We start from the raw sequence: 21,066 nt of genomic DNA on the forward strand, positions 1-21,066 counted from the left end.
AATATCAAAGTCCAACTGTATGCATGGTCAAGCAATCATCTCTTAAAGCATCTCTTAAAGTCGCCCCCATGGCTCTCTCAACATGTCCTTCATAACAGAGGTAAGTTATATCCCGGATTTACGATCTGCAGATGGCTGAACTGGAGGAGAGGAGAAGAGAGGGCAAGAGCCGAACCACTGTGCCTAGCTATGCATTCACTTTATAAAAGCAGAAATCAAGGGCTCAGTGGGAATACAACGAGAGAGGAAGCGGAGCCATAAAGAACCTGTAAATCTACCCTCTGAAACGTCTTAGCGGTGCCCCGTGCCAGGTGAAGGGTGCACGAGCGCCCCCCAGGGACCAAATGGCACGAGCTGGAATCATTACCATTCACTGGGATCACTGGGATCTTTTGTCACTTACAAAGGAAGCACATAGAATCAAGCCACGTAGGTACACCTGTTAAATCTGTCGATGTATCTCACACTGTCTTAGGCCACTTCATCAAATACATGCCCCTATAACATGAACATGAATAGGACCCTTGCTATTTGTTTGTCAGTTCGATTGTTCTTCTAAATCAACTATATGGGTCCTCTAATAAAATTATAGCAGTTTCAATGATTTGTCAACTGTGTCAAAGGGTAGCTGTCTCCGGCAGAGGAAGACCTAGGTGAGAGCGGGCGCCAGGAAAAAGAGGCGTGACTGCGTCTGCAAATAGAGGGGCTATTTTGGGACTGCCGTGGGTGTACAGAGGAGCACCGCCCAGGCCTGCCCGCCTGACTTCTGTCACTATGACGATGGGCCATTCTGAACTTTGCTGCGAGATGGAAAAAGTCTGGAGGACTGGCAGGTGGTACACAGGAGCGTGGTACAGCTCCCTTGGCGAGAAACACCATGCCACTCCCATAACCACCCACTCCACACATGCAACACCTTACTGTAGGCTACACACGTCCTTGCAAAGACTTACACCTGAAGGAAGTGCATGTTTAATCGAGTATAGCAGCTGGTCATGCTCGTCAGGTCAATCTGAATTAAGGTAAAGGCTTGAATCAATGGCTTGAATTGCATAAGAAGAAGAATTATGACCAAACAATGCCTGCTATTTGCAGTTCATTTATGTAAATACCTTGTTGCATCTCCCCAAAAAATAACTGCCTATCTAAAAATTCAAAAATATATTCCATATATTTGAATTGTATTTCAACATTTTGTTCATAGATTTGTCCATATCTGTAGACGAATGTATTGTTTCTTGCAAGAGACCTTAGAGGAAATGAATGCATCATCAGAGTTTGCATAAAGCAACGGTAAGATAATTGAATTTGGCCCATACACATCAAGGTCCTGCTGTGTCCATTTCAAGCTTTATTAGGCATACGGGGACAGGTAGGAACCATCCAAGGTTTACCATGGTCAAATGCTATAACACAAGAAAAACCAAAAGCTGTTGAGTTATAGAGAAAGTCTTCAACTAAAGCATAGCCATATGGAGCATGGATGGAGAAGTCAAGAGCACGACTTCCTTGTGCTTCGAGAGATGCATTTCGGAAGTGATTGATTCTGTGTCGCTGTACGCAAAATATTCTTTCAGTGTTGAGGGTAAATTAGATATGTAAAAATGTTATGTCATTCCAGACAGTCGGAGGGATAAAACACCATATAGGATTCCTGGGAATGATTTGTGCCAAAAGGAAAGGGTTTTTATAGCACACGCATAGATTCATGGACAAAGCCATCTGGTGGTAAAGACTGCAATATGAAACAGCTAGAGTATCACTGCATGTGTGTGTGTGTGCGCGCGTGTGCGTGCGTGCGTGTGTAAAATGCTCAACGTAAAACTCCAATTAAAATCCTAATAACAGCAATGCACATGTCAGTATTGTCATCGTTATGTCATTTATTAATTCATTTTTTTTTATAGAACACATTGAGTGTACATAAAACACCATTTCAATTTCCATAAATATTTCATATTAAAGAGGAAATATGTTTCACCTTTGTGCCTGGATAGAAAATGAGTAAGAGTTACAATCATGTTGTAGCAGAGAGACAATAGAGAATAAGGCACAATAAGTCAATCTGTTACATAGAGCCATGCTATCATATAGTCCACATGTATTCATGAAGCTACTTAATGGTATTGTAAAGCTAAATCATATATGTCATTAGTGTTCTCTGCATGCTGAAGAAAGACATTGCACTCGACGACGTAGAAAACGTTGGCGGATCTGTCATCCTATATAAGAAAGAGACCCCGCGGCTCAGTAAGGGCTGTCTGTCCTATCATACTAAGCATGTGAATCTAGATCCTATAACATTTGGTCGTGACGGAAGAGAAAGCCCTGCTGCTACTATGGTAAAGTACATTACATACTGACTGAAGCCTACTGAGCCACTGTCTCTAACAGTAAAGAACGAAGAAGCTCGAACAATAATTAGGTAAGAAATCCTTTGAATATGAGGAAACCAATTATTGCCAAGCTGAAGGCGGAAGGCCCAACCATTCTCCAGCTGTATTATACAGGCAAGGGGAATAAAGATGAAGTCTTAGATTGTCCTTATCATCCTATGGTATGTACATGCCAACCCAGTTGTTCTCCTTCGATATGTGTAGGAGGCTCTCTCCTGATGGTCTAAGCAGTTCTGAATATATATCTTTTTTGAAAGAAGGGAAGAGGGAGAGGTAGGCCAGAGCGGAAGGATATAGAAGAGGCACTAGGTGTCAAGACAGACGCCAGCAACGAGGTGGTACACATTGGATCATCAGAAAAAGGAAGACGCTGAAAAAAACAACAACAACAACGAGGAGCTAAACCGCGAAACTGCATAATAGATTTAAGGCATACATAAAGTACATTTCAAATACATGTTTATACAAAGAATATCATACACAACATTCGGTATAAATGGACAAGGACATAATACAAATAAAAAACTGATACACAAAACTAACCTATACACTTCCCTACTTATTTTCCAGCTATTTTTAGTTTCCCTGTAAATGAATGATTGACGTGATCGTAGTGACATTGCATTCTAGTCAGTGAGTGATGTTGTAAGGCACCGCCTGGGTTGCTGTGGTTTGCCAGGACGCTCTGACCAACATATGACACACCCATTGGCTTGTCCGTATATTAGAGTCCGACACACATATAAAGAAGACGTTATCAGTGAAGAAACACGTAATTCAGTCTTACTGAGCTGTTTGGTCCATGGAAGAGCAAGAGTTGTCATTTAAGGCAAGTGTAGTAATTGTCACAGTCCCTCCCATTATATCAAAGGCCGTCTCACATTATATCATAACATTCGTTCATATGGAGCTTTGCAGTTTCCTGTCAATTGACCACCAGTCGACCAATCGTTCTGCAGCGTCACGAGGGGCAAGCGAATCAGGCATCTGGGAAATGTAGCAATGAGGAAGTGGTAATGTGAAAGCTCTCTGTTAAGGGGTTCCTCATGTGGATATGGGAGCTTTGGTTTGTGGTTCCTTTGCCTCTGTCCCTTTTTGTATCTGCAGAGAGTTTATGTACTGAGATGCACTGAGATGCTGGACAGGTCGTTTCGGATGATCTCATTGACTGTGGAGACAAAAGGAGAGATATTGTTACTCGAAAACCCATCCAAAATATACCTCTCATTATAACATCATCATTGTCACAATATTCATCTTCATCATCTTCACCATCATCACCACCATTTTCTGCCGCATGACATTTTGCTGGTTAAACGTTTGTCACTGTGACTTCTGCGGATTCATGTAAGAGTAATATCTCCACTTTCTCAATAGCAAAGTGAAAAATATATACCTCATTCTTAATCTCTTTTGACACAGCAATAAAATTGCTTTTCTTTAAGAATTTTCAGTGAATCACCACTGTGGGATTTAGAGACAATTACACACTCACACACACCCTTATTCTCTTTCTTGTCTTTCCTGTTCTAGATCCTGTGCCCTCGTGTTTCCCACAGTCAGGCAGACAGAGAGCAGTCCCCTCTCTTTATCTGCTGTGTGCTTTGGCACATTGGAGGGGGAAGTGACTGACTCGGGCCCTAGGACTGGGAGCAAACTAGAGGCTCCTCAAGGCACTCTAATGTAAAGCAGAGGAACAGTGAGAGAGAGAAAGAGAGATAGAAAGACAGAGAGAGAGATAGAGAAAGAGAGAAGGGCCACTCAGTCTGGAACTCAGTGAGATCACTATCCACATCACTGGAGGCGGGAAAGGAAGTCAGCACCCTCCTCATATCCACTCTGCACCCACAGACCAGGGCAGCCTGGGAAGACTAGGCCTACTTTATCAGCTCCTGGCCCACTGGACAAACAGGCATACAGTGGAGACAACCTACCCACACAGATATCCCCCCCCCCCCCAAACACACAGACACAGACATCACCACCCTACACACAGGAAGAGAGGAGGGGGGGGGGCCCAAAAGAGGGCACCCTTTCATCTATTGTGGCAGTAGAAGTGTTTACATGATTAAATACTGTATTTTGCTGGTGTTTCTATGAATATGAATGTCTATGGATATGAGTCATGATAAATAAGTTCAGTGTTTGAATTATGATTGACTGAAACAGCTTGGTAGAGGTAAAAAGGATGAAATCATTCTGAATATGAATGCACACACACACACACACACACACACACACACACACACACACACACACACACACACACACACACACACACACACACACACACACACACACACACAGAGTTGGGGCTCACCTCCCTTTCAACTCCCACTGGAAAAAGTCAACCTGAGCCAACACCGCTAGCTGTTTTTACCAGTGATTCCGCTCCGGGCTAAACAGGCTTTTACACGTTGGGGTTATTTTTAGTTACGCCTCCTCGGGACAACAAAAAAAAGGCACACAAGTGTGTTATAATTAAATTATCAAACTTTAATGCCAGTCTTCAATTCCATGGTTGTGAGAGAAACAAGAAAATAGCTTGGGGCAGAGAAGAATTGTGAGGGAGGGAAAATCCAACACCTCAGCAGCATATGCCACAAATGTACCTTTTCTCTGAGAGAAAAGCAGTAGCTCCCTCTCGTCTTGTCAGTCAGGATAAAAACACTGACATCTCAACACCCACGTATTAACCACAGTGTTGTTTGTCTATGCTTTATCAACTAATATTTTCCACTTTCGAGGTGCAGGGGAAAAAAATAAAAATGGTACAGGTAGTTCAACTGAACTGAGCCCTGTTGACGTTCAGAAAGCCACCGCAACAGGATGTGGCCAACTGTTACACCACACAACTATCACAAAGAGTTATTTTTGAACTAGCTAATGCCATCAGCTATCTTTATCTCTAGGGGAAAATAATCATTCTTAGGTAGGCCTCAAAATAATTGACTGACCAGGGACAAATTAGTTTGTATTCGTGTTTGGTGTTTTACTGTGCTTAGAGCTCCCCATAAGATGTCATGTGAAACTTTATTGCAGTATTCAAGGTCCACCCTATTATGAAGTCTGTCTCTAATTATATACTCGTGTTGCGAGGTACGGGCTGTCCTAAGTTGTAGGCTAGTAATCAAGGTTAAGTTGTCAAGCCCTGGATCTTGTTCATGGAAATAGCTTTGGAAATGGCGATGGAAATGGTTTCAAATCAAATAGAAATCTACGTCTCTCATTGGACAAGTAAAGGTAGTCCTTCCCTATTTCAGGCAGTTTTCTTCCATGTGGTACCTTACCGAATGGACATGACCCAGTTGTATTACTGTACCATAGGCCACCCTGTCTAGTCCTTGAGGCGAAACACATTCTTCTGAGGCGAGGAAAGAAGGGAAACGGGGTCAGAGGTCAGCCTAGGTCCTCTCATTGCGTTCTTCTTCCATGACTCAACACTAACCCGGATGACAGTGCTTTACTCACTTCACTTTACCCCCCCACCCCCCCATCCACCTCACTCTCTCTCATATGAAGGAGGCAAGCATGAGGACACAGTAAAATGGTGAGAAGTCCTATTTGAGTGGCGAACATTGTGTTCGAAATGGAATTTTGCTATAAATCAAGGCAGTTCAAGGTGTCACACGGCCTTGTGAGTTGGTGCAAGACTGCAATGTCTCCTCGCAGACTGAGTAAGGCCCTATCAAATATGCCCGACTGAAAATAGAAAAAGAAAAAGGATGATACTTCATGCAGATGATAATGTGAATCTTTGGAAGATCGGCAGTCAGTATCAAATGTAGTTACATTATATATAAGTCAAATTAATTTAGCTTCTGAAAATATTATTGCAACCACTACAGATGTTAATGTGCGACTCTCCTTGGATCAAACTTTGATTGACAAAGTAACACTACTATTGTCATTCCAACCTGCTTGAACAAGCTTCTCAACAGCATCGGAAACTTTTTTTTACGGTTCCGGTTCCGGTTTCTCATGTATGGAAAGCTATAAGTGTGAGAAGTCCTTTGTTGAATAAACAAAAACAGTGGAAAATTCAACTGAACATATTCCACTCATGCAAAACAGCACAATCCTCGGCAAAAAAAAACGGAATAAAAGAGGCATCCTTTATTACCTTAAGTACCTCTAATCGCGTCCAAACCACAGCCAGAGCTGTCAGCCTGTTTAACAGCACATTTTGGAAGGCGTGAGAGTGACAGAGGGCTGAATCTCAATTGTGATCCTTTGATTTCTCACCTCCTCTCTCCTCGCCTCTTTCAGAGGTTACTGTGGCTAGTTAGATGAATATAATCGTTTGTTTAAAACATTGACACATTTTGCAAGAATAACGATTTCCCTAATAATCCTGTTTACATGGACACATCTGAATTTAGGCTCCCCGATTGGGACACAGTGTAGACAATTGGCAAATCAAAATAAACCTTTATACCACAGAGAAGCCTTTTACATTTTTTTTATTAAGTTTCCCGACATATAAAGTTTTGTGAAAACTTAAACTTCTATGTTTCATACTTTCAGTTTATCCAAACTCACTCCACTCGCGCAAAAGAGGGAGCCTGGCGCTACTGCTGCTGGTACGTGCAGATCAAATACACAGTCTCAAATACACAGTCTCAAATACACCGTCTCAAATACACCGTCTCAAATACACTGTCTGGAACCCCGATTAAGCTGCGTCCGTGTCCTAATAATTCAAAAGATTACTCAGAAAACCAGGTGTTTTAATCGGCGTGGGCTTACTTCGATTTGGAGGAAGGTCAAGCATGAAGGTAAGCAAAGTGTTTGCAGGACTATTGCCATGATCAGCCTACTGCCATAATCCGTTTTTATATTCAAATGATTTACTGTGCATGTAGACGTACTCAATGTTTGGAGAAAGGAGAGAAGGTAGTATCGAAATACAGTGTGTCAATGAAGCAGCCATCGCTCCTACCCACCTCTATAATTATCCTGCTGCAGTACTTTCTATGTGTTTGTGCGGTGGGAAGTACACGTCGAACCATGTTTCTACGGGCGGACAGGCAATAGATGGATGTATCTATGGGATTGGCTTGGGTTGGGCTCTCTAATCTCTCTGCTACAGTACATCAGGGAAAGAAGCAGCTTTCCCTCCGGGGTGTGGCCCTACTGAACAAGTGTATAGAGAGAGCTCTCCAAGGTACTCTCTCTGTCGGCATAAACAGTCATTAAAAAGACTTCCCTCATCTCAGGGAGGAGCTACCAGGCACCTCTGAAAGGGCCCAAAGTGCACAGCAGAGGGACTGCAATGCCATGTAATTAAATTTCAAGCTTTGACTAAACCATGTTTGTCAGTTGTGCATGAAATTAGAACACAGCACCAAGTGAACCTGTTGTTAGGTTAAGCTACCGTAATGTGCCTGAAATGGACGCCAAGGCAGTAAGCACCCAAAAGGTTAAAGAGCTTGTCATTGTTCAATTCTGATAAAGACTGATCCGAGACCAACAGTGAAGTCCATCAGAGCAGCAAGTGGAGCAATTTGGCCCTATTTTGATTGAGTTATCCAGGCAGAAGCATTATGACTTCATTTGGGCCAGGAGAACGCGCCACCCGAGCTCCTCCAGCCAAACCTGACCCGCGCGGCGGATTGAGTTAGCCGAGGTTAGCAGATAGCGTTGGCGTCGGGGTTCGATAACATCCAGGCTATCCTCTGAGAACAGAGGATAGCCATGCGGTTAGAGGAGACAGAGAGGAGAGCCTCCCAGGCCGCAAAAACACTCGGTGGTCCCTGCAAGCGTAACCCGATTCGCCCTTTACCCAATCAACGACTGGCAATGACCTGGCAGCAGCGCTGACTTCGCTTCACCTTCTTCCTGCTCAACTTTCTAAACATACCCTTTGAACTCTGAGTTGTAAGCGTTGTAAGAGAGGCATCCTCTGCTTGGGAGTTTCTATTCTCTCCGGCCTCCGGCTGCCCATGAAGGAAGGCATAGCTAACATCCTGAAACACTTCCACAGGGTGGATAAACTACATTAACTCCAGTGGTGTTAGGGTTAGAGACCTCGGTGCTGTACATAGGCGTACTCTTCCTCTGCTTACACTTCCCCGGGCCCTCGAGTGCCCCATCATGCCTTGTCAGAAAGACAAGCACAGCTTCCACTTATTGTGTTCTGGCTCCACATGAAGAAGCTGATCTGAATCATAATGGTCATTCATGTCAACATGGACACACACCGGCACGCAGGCCCACAAGCGCACCAACGCATACGGACAGCATCCATGAATGCAGGCACGCACACAGACACAAACAGGAAACACACAAAGGAGCACGCAGGCAGACACACATGCAAACCATGGCATGAAAATCCAGATGATTTAGGAACAATAGCGTAATGCAAACAAAACTATGCATTACCCTTCTCTATTTCAAAATACTGTAATAGGCAGAAGAGGGGAGTACAGCCATTTGGACATCCACAAAACAAATGTTCAACCTCGTTTGAACTCAACGTGTATGTGAAATTGATTTGGTGAGGAAGCTGAACTGGAGTATGAAGCTGCTAAAGAGAGACAATTGAATTTCCTGCTACATATTACTTTTGTTTCCCTACAATATCAAATCTGCTCTCGGTTTCAGCAGAAACGCTTTAATGGACAATTTGCAGCCTCCCACGCAGGTCTGCAACAGCTAGAGGGAGAGGCTGGATGCATGTCCCTCACTCCTCTTCTCCTACGAATCTGTCAGAACCAGTGTTGTGAAAGGGTCAGAGCATGCAAACAGGTACACACATACCCATGCACGCACGCACGAACACACGCACAGACAGACAGACAGACACGTGCACTCGCAGCACACACACACACACGCATATACAAACTCATCCCTATAGATAAACGCAGTTGGACACAGGAATTACACTAAGCTAATTCTTCATCGTGATCGAACACTTCATAAATTCGTCTCAGACTAGCAGGTAGACAACAGAGACTGATACCCTGGGAAGCCCTGTGGGTGTAATGATGTGATTATATGTGCAGATGGGGATATATCATCCCCACAACTCTGCTAATGTGTGAAGCCTGCCTTTCCCCATGTGGAAGCACTCAGCCTCACGACTGACCGGAGGAGACGAAAGAAAAAGTTAAATTGTGTGGGAGAGAGAGAGAGCGGAGAGAGAGGGTGGGGGCGGGGGCGGGGGGGTGTAGCTGGAGTCGACTGTGAGGGTCTCTGCTCGAGTTTTACAACCCTTCCGGCAGCAGCTGGGCTGCTGCGCAGACGTTGCTGTGTGCCCTGGGCCTCGGCCAATCCGCTTCCTCCACTGCCAAGGTGCACACCAATGGTAAGGGGGGTTGAGGAGTAATGGTTAACAGAGGCTGAGCCACGCTGGCGGAGAGAGGGAGAGAGGGAGTCCTTGGAATACTTTCCTCTGATGGCTGCTACTGCTTGCAGGACCTCCGAGTATTGCTCCACGGTGGAGAGCAAGGCAGCGAGATAAAGTGAAGTGCTGCTCTCATCTCATCTCCACCTGTGTCTTCCTACGTGAGTCTCTGATGTGCTCCTCGTCTCAGACAGCTTGCTTTATTGGTCTCCGACGTCAGATGAAGCCTGCTCGTTGCCAGGCTAAACGGGTGGACCCCTAGAGAGCGAGCGAGCGTCTGCTCTGTGCTCAGCCCAGACGGAAAACACCAGGTCATAGCCAGAGGGCTGCAACCGCCGCCTCGCAGACCGAAACAGGCTGAAAAACAATAGCCAGCCACCCCAAAATTACACAGCCAATCTAAAAACAACAGCTTTTTCACTGAAAACCACCCGACACTGATTTGCTTGTTTTGGCAAGGCACTTTCTCTTTGATCTTCCATGGTGTGTTGCTACTGCTGCCTCTCCGCCCTATCTTAATCCTCTGTGAGATGCCGCCGCCGCCCGTTCCTCTCCTCCTCTCACTTCCTCTAAGGCCCTGGGGGCGGTGGGTGTGTTCGCTGGGGCCCTTCTCCGGGGACGAGGCCGGGGAGGTGTTTACATGGTTAGGGCCGCTCTCCTCTGAGCTCATCATTGATGGACTGAAATTAGTCACTTGATCGTCTTCACTGTATCCTCCCCCAGTTCACTCGACTACTAATAGTACAAAGTAACGCAGCGGCACCAAGATTTCATGATATATTTGATATCATATTTCTTTACGTATAAAGCTGCGATAAAGCGCAAGCCCAACCAACCACAACGTCTACAAATATCTGAGTGAGAGAGTGAGTGAGTGAGTGAGTGAGTGAGTGAGTGAGTGAGTGAAACACACGCCTGCATGGTGGAGGTATGAAGGGAGTCGGATTTGAAAAGTTCAGCATGCCTCATTGACTTAAAGTTTCGTGCTAAAATAACGATGGCCATCAGACATGCCCGGTCGGATTGATACCGAATTGGAAAGGCATGAGGCAACAGTGGCTAATGCACATGGATTGAGATCTCCCCTTTTGAATATGGCGGAAAAAGCATTGACATATTGAAGCCATCATACTTTGCGAGATTACAGCCACCTGAGTGAGAATTTGGCCGGTACACCTGCATATAATGGGATTTATGACATCAGCATTTGTATTCTGCCTCTTTAAATCACCTGTTCCCTGTCAGTTGTAAAGTGAGATTTTGGAATCCACGTTTTATATAGAAAACCACATTCCCTGCATCCAAAAAGGCATACCTTGGTGCAAGTTTTATTAGATCCTATCTATCATAGACATGAGGCTTAGAGCGGTACCTTATCGTTTGAGTGTGTGTGTGTGTGTGTGTGTGTGTGTGTGTGTGTGTGTGTGTGTGTGTGTGTGTGTGTGTGTGTGTGTGTGTGTGTGTGTGTGTGTGTGTGTGTGTGTGTGTGTGTGTGTGTGTGTGTGTGTGTAGAGCTCCTGGCGCTTGGCCTTCGACTGGACCGTTGCTCTTTCCATCCCGGTGAAGAGGTAGGAGCTCTTGTTCTTTTGCATTCTCTTTCATGCATTTACAAAAGGGAGCCTTTGAACTTGACAATATACTCCTGGAGCGACCCATCCCAATGCCAGCAGGGATACTGTCTCAATCTGCCTCGCAATGTTGGATATACAGCGAAGATCTTGCCATGAGGAACTTCCAGGAGTCACAGCGCAGCACTAAAACACTAAATCCACAAAAGGCTCAAGCAGTGCTGAGAAACTCCTCCTTTCTCCTGTCTCCAACACTCCTGCTGGGATCTCGCAGCTGACCTACAAGGTCAGACTTATATTTACTGTAAGTCTCAGATCTGATTCACTCTCAGTCCACTGACCTGGAATCTGCTCTGAGTCTACACTGTTTTAAATCTTCGTCCACCTGCTATGATTGGTAGACTGAGAGGCAAAAGGGTCAACCTAGGGTGACTGATGGACTTACTTACCTGGGCTAGGGTTAAAGGGAAGGGGGTGGGCTGGCTTGGCAAGTCCTCTCCTCACGTCAACCTCTTTTTTGATTTACCTAGTGTGCAGACAGACAACCTTTCTACATCTGGAGGTTCTGATCCAGCCATCCTGGATCCTATAACATCTATAGGGATCCCAGGATATCTGTTCCAACTTCTTCCTACACACACACAGACAGACACACACACGAACGCACGCACGCACGCACACACACACACAAACAAAAAACCTATCTGAGCCGTCACTGGTAAATCATAGGTGGCGGTTTCACCTGATTATGGCCTATACGACTTCCTCACCTGTAGATTTAATGCTTGCCATCGCTCGGGGGAGTTCTCCACATGAACGTCTTAGCAGAGAGGGAGTCCCGCTCTTTTCCCTAAATACAGTAAATCTTACTGATTCAATTAAAACATGTGACATCGCCGCTCACCTGGAGCGTTAACAACTGACCTTACCTGACACGAGGAGCGTGCGAGCGGATTTGACATGAGTGATTCACAATACCGAACAGAGAGAGAATCTCAATTTACCCCATCTAAAGAGAAATAAACAAACATTTTCAAGAGTGCAGCTTTGCAATCTCACATCACCTCCGAGTTTCAACCTGGACTCCCCTGACTAGCTCTCAGAGGTCTTACCTCTTAGTGAGGTATGGCAGTAGACAGGACCGGCTTAGCTTCCACCTTCTATACATGTTAATATCGAGACGAGAACTTAAAATTGTAGTGTGAGAGAAAGAGGTCAGTCTGGGGAGTCTAGGGACTAATTGAGATTTATATCCTCCACGGTTCATAAGCCAGCAATGGGACACTGAACGCTCGCCGCTTCTGAACGATCCTTAAAAGCAAACCCATTCAACCTCAGCGTGGTAATTCTCTGCTCTACAGGTGCTCAGTGGGAAAATGAGAAAAGAGAGAGAGAAATACACTCCTCCACTCTGAGCCGTGTTTTTCTTTCATAGACTTCTATCGATTCAGTTAAAAACAGCTTCAGCCCAGTCAGAGGCAAGTATGTTCTGTCTGTGTGTGAAGTACAGAGGCATTGGGAGAAACGGCCAGGGAATCTAACCAGAGATTGCATGCTGCTTGCTTCACTCTCACTCTCAGTATGTCTGTCAGCCTTCTTGTGAGTCTGCCCTGTGTGTGTCTGACTGAATATCCCTGGATCTAAGCAGGTGTTGAGGGTGCCTGCAACCCCCCCCCCTAGCCATTCTCATAGCAGCTTCTGCCCCATTGCTTCCTGTCTCTCTCTCGGAATAGATAGATATATATAAATATATGAGTATGCCATTTAGTAGACACTTTAGGAGACTCATGAAATCAATGTGATGACGTTAAATCAACGTGGAAAACTGATTGGATTTGAAAAAGTAATCAACGTAAGGCTATTTTAAGTGCTCTCTTTTGGAGAGATTGGAAACCCAAATTGGTCTACACGGACAAGTTCTGGCCTGGTTTAGATCTTATCTGTCGGAAAGATATCAGTTTGTCCTCTGACAAATCAACTGTAAATTTCGGTGTTCCTCAAGGTTCCGTTTTAGGACCACTATTGTTTTCACTATACATTTTACCTCTTGGGGATGTCTTTCGAAAACATAATGTTAACTTTCACTGCTATGCGGATGACACACAGCTGTACATTTCAATGAAACATGGTGAAGCCCCAAAATTGCCCTCGCTAGAAGCCTGTGTTTCAGACATAAGGAAGTGGATGGCTGCAAACTTTCTACTTTTAAACTCGGACAAAACAGAGATGCTTGTTCTTGGTCCCAAGAAACAAAGAGATCTTCTGTTGAATCTAACAATTAATCTTGATGGTTGTACAGTCGTCTCAAATAAAACTGTGAAGGACCTCAGCGTTACTCTGGACCCTGATCTCTCTTTTGCCGAACATATCAAGACTGTTTCAAGGACAGCTTTTTTCCATCTACGTAACATTGCAAAAATCAGAAACGTACTGTCCAAAAATGATGCAAAAAAATTAATCCATGCTTTTGTTACTTTTAGGTTAGACTACTGCAATGCTCTACTTTCCAGCTACCTGGATAAAGCACTAAATAAAGTTCAGTTAGTGCTAAATACAGCTGCTAGAATCCTGACTAGAACCCCAAAAATGTATCATATTACTCCAGTGCTAGCCTCCCTACTGGCTTCCTGTTAAGGCAAGGGCTGATTTCAAGGTTTTACTGCTAACCTACAAAGCATTACATGGGCTTGCTCTTACCTATTGTTATATCTGGAGTACTTCTTCTGTCTTATCCGGTGTCCTGTGTGAATTTAAGTATGCTCTCTCTAATTCTCTCTTTCTCTCGGAGGACCTGAGCCCTAGGACCATGCCTCAGGACTACCTGGCATGATGACGCCGTGCTGTCCCCAGTCCACCTGGCCGTGCTGCTGCTCCTGTTTCAACTGTTCTGCCTGCGGCTATGGAATCCTGACCTGTTCACCGGACGTGCCACCTGTCACAGACCTGCTGTTTTCAACTCTCTAGAGACAGCAGGAGTGGTAGAGATACTCTTAATGATCGGCTATGAAAAGCCAACTGACATTTACTCCTGAGGTGCTGACCTGTTGCACCCTCGACAACTACTGTGATTATTATTATTTGACCATGCTGGTCATTTATGAACATTTGAACATCTTGGCCATGTTCTGTTATAATCTCCTCCCGGCACAGCCAGGTGGCCACCCCTCATAGCCTGGTTCCTCTCTTGGTTTCTTCCTAGGTTTTGGCCTTTCTTTGGAGTTTTTCCTAGCCACCGTGCTTCCACACCTGCATTGCTTGCTGTTTGGGGTTTTAGGCTGGGTTTCTGTACAGCACTTTGAGATATCAGCTGATGTACGAAGGCCATTTTCAATAAATTTGATTTGATTTTAATTTGATATATTGTCTTTTTTTCCATTTTTCCAATGGCCTGCACCATTGAGACACGGGCTGATGTGCAGTTAGTTTATAGGCCAGTGACTCGTTCTTCCCCACTCTCTCTCTCTCTTTGTCCCTATCTTCCTCTCTCTCTCTCTCTCTCCCTCTCTCTCTCTCTCTCTCTCTCTCTCTCTCTCTCTCTCTCTCTCTCTCTCTCTCTCTCTCTCTCTCTCTCTCTCTCTCTCTCTCTCTCTCTCTCTCTCTCTCTCTCTCTCTCTCTCTCTCTCTCTCTCTCTCTCTCTCTCTCTCTCTCTCCCCATCTCTCTCTCCCCATCTCTCTCTTTAACAGAACACAATAGAGACAGGGTGCTTTTCCAAGAGCAGCAAACCCCACGTCATTCCCCATCCTGCCTGGCCTCTTCTGTTGACATCCGTCACTACAGGATCCTATACCACTGAGTGAATACATTTCAGATGGGGCCTATTATTAACGAGTCAGAAATGAGAGATCTGCTTCTGTTTACCGATGCCACAGGTATTTACATTCCCCAACAAAGTAACAGCAACAAAAAACCACCGGTATGAAGAGTGTGAGGACTTACAGTGTGGCAGTGGCAGACCCGCTTTGTAAAGGGGGACTTAACACAGGAATGTGTGTTTGTCTGCCTGTGTGTGTGTGTGTGTGTGTGTGTGTGTGTGTGTGTGTGTGTGTGTGTGTGTATCTACGCGTGGGCTTAGATTGTGTGTTGTGTGTTGTGTGTGTGTGCCAGCAGACAATCACAGCAGTGAGAAAAGATTTACCGTGAAACCATTCCGAAGCCAATATGTCAGTGGTCTGGAGAAGAGGAAGCTACAATCATATCTAGTATAATGTCTTTGCCAGGCTACAGATAACCTCAACGGCTCACAGGCCAAAAGGGAGTCAAATGGGAGTCAATCAAAGCCTGTGGAGAACAATATAGATCACCCTGTCAGTGTTGTAAACCACATGCACATCAATCATCTTTAGATGCTGTGGAGAGAATGCATGGGGCTATGGGGCGCAGAGGTACCACCACCACCACCACCACCTCACCCAGATGCATGGCCCATCCCAGGCCAAGCCACAGGCCTCTCTTTGGGGCTTGACCCGCTGCGAATCGCGTGGCTCCGTGGCTTCTGGATGTGTACTCTCGGAGCCTCGGAATGCAGGCCACAGAAACCAGCCATCTAAACGGCTGTGTCAGGAGAATCTGCATAAACACACATCACACGCCCATCCAGGCAAGTACAAATGACAGAGTAATGAAAAGTCCTACCGACACACATACACACACACACGCGCATCCGCACACGACACACACACACCTTACTTTCATTAGACCAATGATGAGAGAGCACAGCTAGCCTCCGTGTCAATTGGCCACTCTTCAAAGAAGTGGAGTTTGTGACGCCATAGATTGGCTTCTACCTAAATCAGTTCATCCACTGTACCTAACCATGTGCGCCCAGCATGGAATAATTAGACAAAAATCAGACACTCTCACAGTAGCAAATCGTCTAGAAGCATTCCTGACATCTGAGCATTCTTTCATAAACACAAAACCCATTAAAAAGGAAATCTGGTCCCGCATCTAATTACATCAGGCCTCTGACATGGAGAGACCCAATTTGTTTCGATGTAGAGCTGCAGTTACGTGGTAGACGGATTCTTTCACAGCGACTGTGGATATTATGACGGAGCGGCCCGAAAGCACAGCAGACTACTGCGGTTACGCTGCTGGGCCTGTAGGAACACATTTGAAAATACCCAGAGTCCAATGGAACTTAATAGGGTGACATTTAAAGAGAATATACAGAACTTTTGTCTTTTGGGGGTGAGACAAAAGAGGTCCCCTAAATATATTGCCCAGAAATGACATAATTGGACAGAAAGGGACACATATTTCCATACCCGTGAGCAAAAGCATACATTGTTAGCTTACAACTAAGGATTGTGTGGTTTTATGAAAAAAAAATGGATGAATGCTATATTAATGAATACAACAAAAATATATCTAACTTCGATGTAGTATGTTTAAAGTTAGAGTCTTCATACAGCTCATCCCGCCAATCACCTTCCTCATGAGTTTACGACAAGGATACTGCAATTCAAAGCCTGATGGTGACAGCATATCATACTTTCACCATTATATGTATCCACTTAAATAGGACTATTTCCCCTTTCCTCATTATCTTGGACCAGAGAGCCTGTAGCACCATGACATGTCATAATAGGGGGAACCGTGTAGAAAGCAGCTGGTCCCAAACAGCAACCAGAGAGCTTCTCAAGCCTGGCCAAGAGGACAGAGATAAAAGCACACTGAGAGGAAACAGAACCCGGTGCTAAAGGTAATCCAAAGTGCTTCACACACACACACACACACACACACACACACACACACACACACACACACACACACACACACACACACACACACACACACACACACACACACACACACACACACACACACACACACACACACACACACACACACACACACACACACACACACACACACACACACGCACACACACGCACACACACACACACACACACACACACGCACACACGCACAGTGCAAAGGTAACCTATTCCTCAAAGCTCGATAGGATCTCGCTATGACCATGAGATCATGGTATATTCTGATTTCAGGGTTTCATTGAGTCCAGCATGCATTTATTATATTACAGAACATCAAAAAGTTCAATTAAAAGTATAAAGAGTGAAGAGATCGCCCTGAAGGCTTTCCTTGCTTTGGACTATTTCTAAGACATCGCATATCATATCCTACTATATGCATAAATAATGTGAAAATCAAAGAAAGGATATTAATCGTGACTAATAGTAGATTGGGCCAGTCTATGATAACAATAGTAAAACGAGAAAAATAATTGTTTAAATCGCAGGGTAAAAGACAAGGTTTTGATTCCACTAGGAGAACTCTGCAGTTGACACAATGTGCTAGTGATCTTCATCGTCTCTCTAACCATCTCCTAAGCCATCAACGGCTCTCATAGGCCTATCCTACATCCTTGTATTATTTTTTCCTACCATTATAAAACTTCCCAAAAGCCTACACCCTCCTTTATCCACCATCATTTCAAGGTCCTGCCAGGAAAACAAGATTCCTAACACGAAAACGCAGCAATAACAACAATATTAAAAAGTCCACATCCTCTCTGAAGTCATAAATAATAAAGAAGCCATCCCCCTTCTATTATACCTGTCAATAACATGAAGCATAAGCCGTGGGGATAGGAGGTCTTGACACTGCACTTAACCAACAGAGAGTATTGCTCTCCCGCCTCTATTAGCCCAGGCTCCGCCCCCTCCCAGCAGAGCTGGGGTTCAAAGGGTGAGTGTTGTGAAAGCACAGGCTCTAACCACTAACGGCTGACCGTCAGATGGTCTACCTTTCCTCCTCACACACACACGCGGGCTCGCAGACACAGACACACACACGCAGGCAGGATGCACACACACACACACACACACACACACACACACACACACACACACACACACACACACACACACACACACACACACACACACACACACACACACACACACACACACACACACACACACACACACACACACACACACACACACACACACACACACACACACACACACGGGAGCAACTCAATAACAGCAGCTCATAGAGTCCGTCCCATTAGACACCCCTCACCCCAACCGCAGCTTCTTTAATGAACCCCCTCACCCCAACTCCGCGCCAGTCTCGCGACACACACTCCGATGTTAGAGACTCAGCATGTTTTCAGAGTGGTGCGGACACGCTCTCAATCATCATTAGGGGTTTTGCAGAGTCCTGGGGTCTGGGCACCTATCCAGGATGTGTAAAAGTTTCCATGAGAAAAGCTTGAGTTGCCGTTGGAGGGGAACGGTCGCGGACGAGGGTCCTTAGAAATGTTAGAATTCTGTATTGTTGTTGGGGAATGGATTGAGGGAGTGAGAGAGTGAGAGACAAAGAGAGGGAGGAAAGACGAGGTCTGTCTAGAAACCTGTTGCCACTGACGTCTGCCACGTCATGCAACACCGGGTCTGTTTTCAGTTTAGAAAAAAAAAAACGTTTAAATTGTACAAAAAATTGAGTTGAGGAGGAAACAACTACTGGAAAGCTGACCTTGAAATATAAGGCAATCAGAATTACACATGTCAAGTGTCAGAAATCAGCAGTGTACATTTGGTTGTGTTTTTCTCATGTGGGTGAATAAGGCCCCTCTGTATTCGGCTGTAACCAGATGGTAAGAGTCTGGCTGGCTGATTAGCGTTAGCCCTGTGCTAGTTCAGCTGCGCTTCATTATATCAACCATCACACCAGAAGCTAATGAGAGAAGACACAGAGCGGCAGCCTCGCTGGATCAGACAGATGTCCAAGTCGGGAATACTATGACTGCATTACACACATGCGTGCACGTGCACGTACACACACGTACACACACACACAGGCACAACGAGGCCTTCAATGGTGCGCAATGTGGCTCAAAGCCTTCAAATCTGATGTGTAAACAGCAGCCAAGTCTAGGATCAAAGCGACCATGTGTGTGCGTGTGACGGGAGGGGGTAATGATGTCACCGCAACTGCAGCTCAGGCTAGGACGTGTGACAAAAACGTGGCGTCATCACGGGCCCCTGTTTTATGGGCTAATTAGCCAGGCTAACAAGGCGAGCGTAAATATACCGCCCTCCTCATTCTTCATCACTTCTATTGTTTTTATTGATGTCGTTTGCATGACATTGTGCTCAATGCCATATGTACTGTAAATCGCCCCGGATTAGAGGGAGCGAGGGGTATGACTCAACGTGAAAGGTATTTTTTTTTTTACTTGAGAAACTTCTGTTTAATGTAAACCTCACATTAGATATGTATATATTGCGTTTGGCGTATGACAATGGGCCAGAAACAATACAAAGACCTCTAGGGCTAGCTTTTGAAAATTCACTTTAACATACATCTTGCTTCCATTCCCCCTCAGCATCAATCCATGGACCTTGGTCCAGGTTTATTCGCTCACTCAACTCTTCTGGCTATCGTGAGACAGACAGACCCCTGCTGCAGCGAACCAATGGCAGCCGCAGGCCAGCAGTCCTAAATACATCCCCAGCACAAGCCAACAGATCATTCATCAATTTAAATACAATCGCAGCTCCTGGACATTACCCAAAAAGCCTTGGGGCACCCTTTTACAGACAGACAGTGCGTAATGTCCTGCAGTTAGCTAGCCTCGAGGCTCCAATGCTCCATCACAGAAGTAGTGGATGAAGTGGTGCTAGCTGGGAGGGGGTAGTGGGTTAGGGGGTTGAAGGGCAGTTAGAGGGGCTTATGTTCAACTTGTCATCCCCTCCCCCTCTAGATCTCCTACATATCTACCCCACACTGACAACAGAGCTCCTTGCGGTACAGTAGCTCAGCCTGTTGATAGGTTGAGTGATTTCTCGGGGGCTGGGTTAGCAGTGCGAGCCGAAGGCCAGTGAGAGATATTTCCTCTGGCTGATGAGAGCCCGAGGCCTGAGCGTGGGAGGCGCTCCACTCTGGGGAAGCTCAAGTGTCGTCTCGCTGCAGAGCTCAAATCACTGGCTCCAAACCGGCCAGACTGGGACTCTATGCTACGCGGCTAACGCTAAATCACCACCGCCCGCCCAACCGCCTGGTGAGGTCACCCCCTACCGTCGCCCTTTTAATGGAGCAACTCGCTAACATATGATAATAATGGAAGGTAATGACTGTGGAAAGGGAGCTCGCCGACTTCTCCCAGCTCAAATTATAATTTTTTAAAATCTCAGGCTCATTCGAGGGGTCTGGAATGGGCCGGAATGGGGCCGGTAGACCTGACCGGTGCAGCGTGCAGAGGCCTTTGGAGTATGCTGTTACCACCACACACTTACCGGTACTCCAGGAGCACAGTTAGCCCACCACAGATGCTCAGTCAAGACATTAGATGAGGCGAGATTGCAGCGGGCCAAGGTTTTACCAGGGACGCCTTGGTAGACCTCTGCCAATCAATACGCATTCCTGTGAGTCTCTAATGCATCTGTAATCACAGGCCCAATACCATTTGGTCACTTGGTCCAGAGATATGGGCTCCGTTAAAGTGACAGTTGATGGGGTGGTGTTGGCGGTGGTGGATTATGAAGACATGGTTACTACTTAAGGGTTATAACTTTAGCAGAGGGCAAATGACCCCCTAACAACCTTTTACCTAGCGCAAAATAAAGCTTGAGTTTCACTCTTATTTGATTAATTCTCATACTCTGGCTCCTTTGCCTGCCCACAACGACTGGGAAGTTTGAAAAGGAATTAGACATGTACATGACAATGCTAATTGTATTTCCTTTGGATTTAGCAGCAGTGTTCTCTTGTTTCAA

At 45.4% G+C, this 21,066-nt stretch overlaps 1 protein-coding gene across 2 annotated transcripts in view; it reads right to left on the reverse strand.

Annotated features, from left to right (window-relative positions):
• Positions 1-1,859: 1,859 nt before the first annotated feature.
• The window catches only part of LOC118364026 (nuclear factor of activated T-cells, cytoplasmic 1-like), a 64,425-nt gene continuing 45,218 nt past the window's right edge, over positions 1,860-21,066 (reverse strand). For both annotated transcript variants that reach the window (XM_052489334.1, XM_052489335.1), the window contains exon 10: positions 1,860-3,564. In XM_052489334.1, coding sequence (XP_052345294.1) covers positions 3,509-3,564 — 56 coding nt within the window. In that variant the 3' untranslated portion in view covers positions 1,860-3,508. The remainder of the gene's footprint in view (positions 3,565-21,066) is intronic.

The sequence above is a fragment of the Oncorhynchus keta genome, chromosome 31 (assembly GCF_023373465.1).
Source record: "Oncorhynchus keta strain PuntledgeMale-10-30-2019 chromosome 31, Oket_V2, whole genome shotgun sequence".
NCBI classification, from domain to species: Eukaryota; Metazoa; Chordata; class Actinopteri; order Salmoniformes; family Salmonidae; genus Oncorhynchus; species Oncorhynchus keta.